General features: G+C 33.9%; 1 protein-coding gene across 1 annotated transcript; it reads left to right on the top strand.

Annotated features, from left to right (window-relative positions):
- The first annotated feature begins 4,141 nt into the window (after nt 1-4,141).
- On the top strand, nt 4,142-8,439 carry LOC140958608 (protein NRT1/ PTR FAMILY 4.3-like). The gene is made up of 5 exons (XM_073416119.1): nt 4,142-4,475; nt 4,816-5,033; nt 5,528-5,971; nt 6,604-6,749; nt 7,365-8,439. The coding sequence occupies exons 1-5, from the start codon at nt 4,343-4,345 to the stop codon at nt 8,236-8,238; spliced, it is 1,815 nt and encodes a 604-aa protein (XP_073272220.1). The 5' UTR covers nt 4,142-4,342; the 3' UTR covers nt 8,239-8,439.
- The last annotated feature ends 423 nt before the right edge of the window (nt 8,440-8,862 follow it).

Raw genomic sequence — 8,862 nt, 5'->3', positions numbered from 1 at the left:
AACGCCTGGATACATCGTCTTTCCATCAATCGAACACATAACTATGCGAAAAAATGGGGGAGAGTATATATGGAGTATGGGGAAGTTATTTTATTCATGTATAAATGGAATACGCACACGCGTTGCATGTATGACGAAATCAATAAATATTATATATTTCATGCGCTTACTAAATTACAATATTAAAAGATCATTTATATGTAAATGTTATTAATTTTATATATATTCTAAAAAGCGGTAGGCGAACGGCCACTCATAGCTTAGCGGTTAGGCCAATTGTTTTTACCTAAATATCAAATTCTTGTTTATCTTCATATTTCTTCAACTATTTGTCTATATCATATTCAAACTCAAAATTAATAGCATATTTCTCCTCTTTATCCGATTCAAATTGATGAAAAAATATGTCGAACAATCTTTTTAACAAAAAATTAAAAAATAATAAACGTTGTTCAAAAAATCAGGGGCCTATGCGGCTCAAAATCTGTCTAATCGGTTGTAAGGCCCGAGAAATTTATCCTATTAATCTGAAATGATTTGGCGATAATTATTATGATCTATTAGTAATTGAGATGTGTTTATAGACAGAACAGATCAGACCGGGAGAGCCGAAAGAATATTTGACATTATGTGCGAGAAGGAGGCCTCGCGCATATGCGCGACCCTGCCGGGCGCATATGCGCGAGGTAGGCAGAACATTGCGCGCACATGCGCGGCGTAGAGGCGCGCATATGCGCGAGTGTTGGTGTGCGAAGTCAGTGGGTCTCGCGCATATGCGCGGTGTCAGGGCGCGCATATGCGCGAGCTGCCGAGAATGATATGTGCGGAGACAGAATGTCTCGCGCATATGCGCCGACGCTGGTCGCGCATATGCGTGAGACGTGCAGAACATGCAATGAGCCACTTGGTCTCCTTCTGTCTCGCGCATATGCGCCGACGCTGGTCGCGCATATGCGTGAGACGTGCAGAACATGCAATGAGCCACTTGGTCTCCACATGCAATATATATATTTATAGCAAAGTTCATTTCCTCTTCAGAATTCCGAGAAAAGGGTCGTGGGAGGTTAAGAAATAATCCTTACGTCTTTTTGATATTTAGAATTGTGATTGGGGAAGATCCGGCTGTCCGAATTACAATCCGACTTCAGTACTGTGTTCCTATCGGCGCAGGTTACAACTGGACGTAAGTTTTGTTACGTTTAGACATGATTTGAAATTATGATATTGTCAGAATCAAATATGAATCATATATGGTGTTTTTGATACAGTAGACATCGTATATTTGAAGTCAGATTAAAGAACAGACTGTTTATGTAATTGTTATGATTTTTGGAGTTGATTTGATTGAGATTTGATATCAGATTTGTATTATCGTTGAGATTCTGAGTTATACCGATATCGATTATGAGTTCTGGGATTATATCTGTGATGTTGAGATTGACGGGGTTATTGAGATTGTATTATTATGCCGTCAAAACATCAGCAGATTGACATTTGATCAGATTGTGTTTTGATTTGAGTAGTGATCAGAACAGGTTTTGAACTGAGTTATATACTGATATTGTATTTATTCGATATTGTCATTGCCAGATTGGGTATGGACAGAGTTGAATTCGAGACTTCGTCTTCGTCGGACCGAGAAGAAAAAGGTATAAATTAATGTTGAGTTGGGATTGCACAACTCGAGTGAGGTTTGACTCGAGTTTCCCTAAATCACATACTTTATTTGATTGCATTAATATTTGCAATTAATGAGTGAATTGATATGCTTGTTCTATTGATTTATAGATTGCAGGTATTAAATGATTGGTCTTGTGACAGAAGGGCCGGATAGTGAGGAATCGTCATTGGCCCATTGCACTTTGTCACAGGATAGTGTATGGCGGAAGTGCCATAGTCTTTGACGGATAGGTCAGGACATCGGACGTTTGGTCATATCGAAGTGGATAGAATTGGAGTTGCTTCTATTACTGATGTTCGATATAGAAAGGGCCAAAGTCCGTGAATAAGAACGTACCACCACCCCGATCGGGAGTGTAGGTGGGTGTATGTTCTTATTCAGATCGGATCCCTAGATTAAGACTGAGTCGAGTCTGAGAATCAACGAAAGTGATTCATTGATTAATATTGATTTATGTTCATGAATATGATACATGGATTTATGTTCATGATTTTGGTACACGTTTAGAATATGACTTATTATTGATATTGATTTATGTTCTGATTTTGATACATATTATGAATATATGTGATATGCTTTTATATTGTTTATATGATTGCATGTATACATGATTTATACTGAGAATGTAATTCTCACCGGAGTTATTCGGCTGTTGTCTTGTTTGTATGTGTGCATGACAACAGGTGGGACGGAATCAAGAAGAGAATGAGTCAGGACTAGTTAGCGTGGAGATCCGGGCTCAGAAGTAGATTAGGATTCATCACTGATATGTCGTTGAACCTAGTATATCACAGATATTGAGGCCCCAGATTTTTTAAACCGCGCCCATATGCATCGTCTTTCCAAAAATTGGGACAAGTGACCACCCAACACCTAGATGATATCTTTTAAAACATTGACTTTTAGNGCCACTCAACTAGATAGTCCATGTACGTCAAAGTCTGCTATATATCAAGTAGAATTTTTTATTTGCAAATTAAATTATAATCTAAAACATATCACACATGTCAAGATAATACGCTAATTCATGTTCTCACCATTTAATTTACAATTAAATATTTTTGTTGAAAATTAAATATCTTGCACTAAAGTTTTTAGTGGGCGTGGAAAACTTTCCCCCAATTGAGACAATTCTATCCTTTTATTTTTCCTTTTTCTCGTGACTAAATATTATAACATGGTTTTCCAATTTTGACAGCTGTTCATCAAATTGCATGCTTAATATTAATTATGTCCATTAGAAAATATATATGGTCGTGTGAACTTTCTATTTTGAATAGAGAAAATTACAATTTTAATTTAGACAATTTTTATTAGTGTGTTGATGTGACACTACACATGTCAATGTTATATCAGCACCACGTTGACGTTACATCATTATCACGTCAGAAAAACTAAGATTAAAATATGATAATATGACCATTAAATTAATTGCAAAGAAGTAATTATACATAATCAAAATCATAATTTCTTCTAATTTTATCCATAGACTTTGTAAAATATCATAATTATATTCTATAACTGTAATTTTGTATCAATAAGTACTAAATAATTGTTTAATTTATTATTTGTTTGGCTTTTATACTTACTTTTTGACGGAAAATATATTTGTTATTATTTACATTAATTTCTAAATTCAATTATTTTTTGTTGAGATAATGATGATATCCATTTCTTCACATGGCACAAAGCTGCTGCGTGACTAATATTATTATATTATAGTACACATGCAAATGTCAACTGATCGTCGAGTTAAATTTTAAGTAAAAAGGTACGCAGTCCCTCTTGAATTAAAAAAATCGCTCAAATGATTACTGTTCATCATATTGATGCTAATTATGGTAAGTTTGGATAAGAATAAATATTATTTTGAATCACATGAAGTTGCGAATCTATGATTAGCTGTATCTCTAAACCATTGAGAGTCACACAAGTAACATATTATATATTCCAGATGACATATTCATATTCAAGGAGTTGAATTTCGGAGACTTTAGTTTGATTGAAATAAAAGAGTTATAAGTTGATTCCATGTAATGAAAGTGGGGAATTTAGATTAATTGCTAATTAAGTGAGTAGAGTGGAACTGTGTGTTTTAGTGGAGGAGTTAACAAAACTGACAGCGATAATATATAATATGTTTAAATATAATTATAAAAGAACGAATTGATTAAAAATACAGGCACTATAGTAAAATTATGTAGAATCGATCACCAAAAATAGTGCAAAAGACAACTTTTGTTACACTGTACTGTTACTATCACACACCTTAATTTAAGGTCAACAGAACCAATGAGTGGAACTAATTTGACCAGATTTTGAATTATATATATTGATTCTAAATGGGTTTTAATTAAAAATACTTTTTTCTCAAGTTGATGATGATGTATTTATGTTATATGTATATGTATAAGAAGTGTTGCTCACGCGTTAGAGTTAGAAGTGTGTTTAATTTCTTCATGGGCAGTTGGTCGTAATATTCAACTGTCGGGGGGGAGCTGTACATGTGGCTCTGGGATTGTATAAATTGAGGCTACTTTCTTGATTTCAGTATACAATTAGCTAAGGAAAATTTCATATCTTAGCTAGCTAGCTTGCAGAGATATTATTTTAAAGTCTTATACTGATATATTTCACACTCTTGGGTGTGTGTGTGGGAAAATGGAGAACACGAGAAAGTTGCAGGAGTTTAAGGGAGAAAGGATTTGTCAAGGGAGTGGTACCGTTGATTGGAGAGGAAGACCTTCAAACCCTAATAAGCATGGTGGAATGAAAGCTGCTGCCTTTGTTCTAGGTCTTTTTCTTCATCTTTGAATAGTATTTTCTCGAGTCCAAGCTCACACGTGTGTGTGTTTGTTTTGTTTGTGAATAGGCAAAAAGGGTTTCTGAGAACGGTAGTTTCAGCCCCCATAAACCTTGGAATGCAACAGATTTCTTGATTTCTCGTTGTTGCTAGCTAGCTGAAATGCATGTTTTGATCAGTTTCTTTCGAAGTTGGAAGTGCTTTAGTTCTTTGGATTTCTAATATTATAAGAATGTTGGAATGGATCAAGAAATTAACTACAAAACAAATGTATTCTTTTACTTAGAATAATGTTGAATTTTCTTGGTGAAACTAAATATTAATGTTGCAGGGCTTCAAGGATTTGAGATAATGGGAATAGCAGCCGTTGGGAACAATCTGATAACATATGTGATAAACGAGATGCACTTTTCGCTGTCAAAATCTGCAAACACAGTCACCAATTTCGTAGGAACAGTCTTCATTCTTGCACTTGTTGGTGGCTATCTTTCTGATTCACATCTTGGTTGCTTCTGGACTATGCTCATCTTTGGCTTTGTTGAACTTTCGGTAATATATAATAGTATTGTCTTCTTCTACACCTTTTCTCCATACTTTTTGTCTCCCTTTTTAACTATTCCCAATATTTAACAAAAAGTAGCTAGCTTACTTCTTGTCACCAAAATATGCACATATGTCCTATATATGTTCGAGTTTTTTCCCTTTATTTTTTTAATTTCAAATTGTATTTGGATACACTTATATAGAGATTTATTAGATTTTTCTAGGGAGTAGTTTAATCAATTTTTCTGCAATTTTATCGTAAATCCATACTTGGTATAGTACAATTTATTCGTGATGTAGAATTTCCATACCCAACTCAAACTTTTTGCCCCAAAGGCATATTAGGCATACATAATGCTAATTGTTATAATTACCATGACTGATGCATGTGCCACTCATGTTATTCTGACAAATTTATGCACATAATTGTAATATATACTGCCTATGTTCTCTTCTTACCATTTTTTCGATTAAAATCTAACTAGAAATTAATTTTGCAGGGTTTTATATTACTATCAGTGCAAGCCCATCTTCCCCAACTCAAACCACCACAATGCAACATGTTAACAGATACCGAAAACTGCGTGGAAGCCAAAGGGTTCAAAGCATTTATATTCTTTGTGGCACTTTATTTGGTGGCATTAGGGAGTGGATGTGTGAAGCCTAACATGATAGCACATGGTGCTGACCAATTCAATATTCAAGATAATCCAAACCAATCCAAGAAGTTATCCAAATATTTCAATGCTGCTTATTTTGCATTCTCTGTGGGTGAACTCATAGCCTTAACTATCCTGGTTTATGTCCAAACACACTCCGGGATGGACATCGGATTCGGGGTCTCGGCTGCTGCCATGGCCATGGGATTGCTTAGCTTGATTTGTGGAACACTTGTTTATAGGAACAAGCCTCCTCAGGGCAGCATCTTGACTCCTATCGCACAGGTGAGCTCCCGCGATTTCGTTCGAAAAATTTTCGGCACTTAATTCTAATCAGAAGATCATAGCTTGGCTTTAAAATAATAAAATTTTATTCATCTTGACTCCTATCGCACAGGTGAGTTCCCGCGATTTCGTTCGAAAAATTTTCGGCACTTAATTTTAATCAGAAGATCATAGCTTGACTTTAAAATTATAAAATTTTATTCATCTTTAATATATCCCATTATTGCACTCATAACATGCTCGATTACTTCCTAATTATGCAGTTGATCCCTACTATTTTATGTTCATAAATCAAATAATTATCATATTAAAGACGTGTCTTTAATATTCTAGCTAGTGATATTTCCTATTTGATTCTGATGATCATGAATGCAATATTGATTACTAAACAAATTAAACCATATTCCCCTCAATTTTTAATTTAATAAGTTTCTAACTGTCATAGCTAGTGCTCTCATTTGAATATTCATTTACACCATTAAAAGTGACAAATTAATTAATTAATCATAATACAAGATTCCGATTTGTCGGAAGATATTTTGGCAACCTGTTGGTCGTATAATTAAAATTTATTAATCCAGCCTTTTAATTAAATTATTTTTTTCCAATTATTATATATGAATTAATTTCAGGTGATGGTGGCTGCAACTTTAAAGAGAAAGCAAATATGTTCCTCTGATCCTACGATGCTTCATGGAAACCACTCAAAGGAACTAACAAATGGCGACATCTCCATTTCTGATAATATTGGCAATTTTCATCTCACTCAAAGATTCAGGTTAGAATATATTCTTTAAGTTACATGTAAATATCAGAAATATTTGTATTATTTAAAAAAAATCAAAGATGTAAATGCAATATATATACTTGGAAGTCATATATAGTATTAATATTCAGAAATCAAAATATATTAGAATTTTTTTTTTCGGTTTTATATAATTAAACCTTATCTAGCATCGAGGTAGAATTACACGATTTGATTTAAAGTATATGATTGATGTTTCCTTTTTCGATAGTGGGTTTTTCCTCCTTTTTTAGTCTGCTTCCTTTCTCTCCATTTTGAAGCAAAAATGTCTTTCTGTAATAATCTTTACTTTACTATATTATAATGCATAAACCCGTTAGAGATACTATATTTGATAATATTAATGAATGTCCACATTTGTCATTACTATTCTTCCTGTATATTTAAAAATTAAGGCGCAAAAAATTAAAGTGTCACTCAAAAAATTTCCACGTTTTTTTCCTGTTATTTGATTTTAACAACTATATCTCATTATCCTAAATATTATAAATTTGCATGTGCTTGATGCACTAATAATAATAATAATAATTCCTTATACATGTGATTAATATCACCAACATTTATTTCTTTATTTTATTTTATTTGCAGATTCTTGAACAAGGCTTGCATAAAAATTCAAGATTCAAACAACAAGAAGAAAGAAAGTTCATGGAGACTTTGTACCGTAAACCAAGTAGAGCAAGTCAAAACACTAATTTCAGTGATTCCAATATTTGCATGCACAATTGTTTTCAACACCATCTTAGCACAATTGCAAACGTTCTCAGTGCAACAAGGAAGCAAAATGAACACTCGAATCACGAAATCTTTCCACATCCCTCCAGCTTCCCTCCAAGCCATCCCTTACATCATGTTAATCTTCATCGTCCCTCTATACGACACATTCTTTGTCCCTTTTGCGCGTAAAATCACCGGTCACGAAGCCGGGATCACCCCTTTACAAAGAATAGGGTTCGGCCTGTTTTTCGCGACTTTTTCGATGGTATCAGCTGCCATTACGGAGAACAAGAGAAGGGACTCAGATAGAACGATATCTATATTTTGGATTACGCCACAGTTCCTGATATTCGGGATATCAGAAATGTTTACTGCAGTGGGGCTGGTTGAATTCTTCTACAAACAATCAGTGAAAGGGATGCAAACTTTCTTGACAGCTACAACTTATTGCTCATATTCATTTGGATTTTATTTGAGTTCGATACTAGTTTCACTAGTGAATAAGGTGACTTCACATGGCTCTTCTGGTTCGGGATGGCTCAGTGACAATGATCTGAATAAAGATAGATTGGACTTGTTCTATTGGTTGCTTGCAGGTCTAAGTTTCATCAACTTTTTCCACTATCTTTTTTGGGCAAGATGGTATTCTAAAAATCAGTCTGCATCTGGGATATTCTTGCCACAAGAGAATATTGGTTCCAATAATCCAAAAAATATTGGTGGAGATGAAAATGATATTGTATGATCTATTATGCTTATTTTGTAATTCACTTTATTGTTAGTATTATTGTACTATTTAAGAGTACAGAATTGGGAGGAGAAAATAATGTCATGTATGTAGCTAGGATATATATATATATATCTCTCTCTCTGTCTGTGTGTGTGGTGATGGCATTTGCATAATGTGTATATAGAAAACGGCATTAATATCAACTTTCTTATCTTATCTTATGTTGAAATTTTTATTTATTTTATTTTTTTCGATTTATTTTTCAAAAATAAGAAGTCGTTGTCATCTCGGGTCGAAAGAAATCTTTTTCTATAGCTAGTAATTTATTATGTAGAATTATACTAATTTAATTTTCTAGTGCGCAAGAGATATTGCCACTTTTAAGGGTTCTCAAGAACCTTTAAGAAGGAAAAATAATAATAAAAATCAAGGAATTAATATGATCTACATCCAAATCAAGATTCATTTGATTTTGCCTTATTGCATCATTGTCTACATAGTTCCCTAAGCGACAGAAAATGTGAGGGAAAGTGGATGCCCTAGCTAGCTAGCTAGTCAGCCAATATTTTGTCTCTACTTTTTGTTGCTTGAAAGAATAGAGTCCTCATTTGAAATGCAAATTTAACACGGAACGTGAAG

This window comes from Primulina huaijiensis, chromosome 15 (genome assembly GCF_012295235.1).
Source record: "Primulina huaijiensis isolate GDHJ02 chromosome 15, ASM1229523v2, whole genome shotgun sequence".
Taxonomy (NCBI): domain Eukaryota; kingdom Viridiplantae; phylum Streptophyta; class Magnoliopsida; order Lamiales; family Gesneriaceae; genus Primulina; species Primulina huaijiensis.
This window is presented reverse-complemented; position numbering and strand designations above follow the sequence as displayed.

Excerpts from the sequence above, each read along its gene's own strand:
- LOC140958608 (XM_073416119.1), top strand. The coding sequence starts at position 4,343 with ATGGAGAACACGAGAAAGTTGCAGGAGTTTAAGGGAGAAAGGATTTGT. Across the intron at positions 5,972-6,603 it reads TCTTGACTCCTATCGCACAG|GTGATGGTGGCTGCAACTTT; the intron begins GTGAGCTCCCGC and ends AATTAATTTCAG. Across the intron at positions 6,750-7,364 it reads CATCTCACTCAAAGATTCAG|ATTCTTGAACAAGGCTTGCA; the intron begins GTTAGAATATAT and ends TTTTATTTGCAG.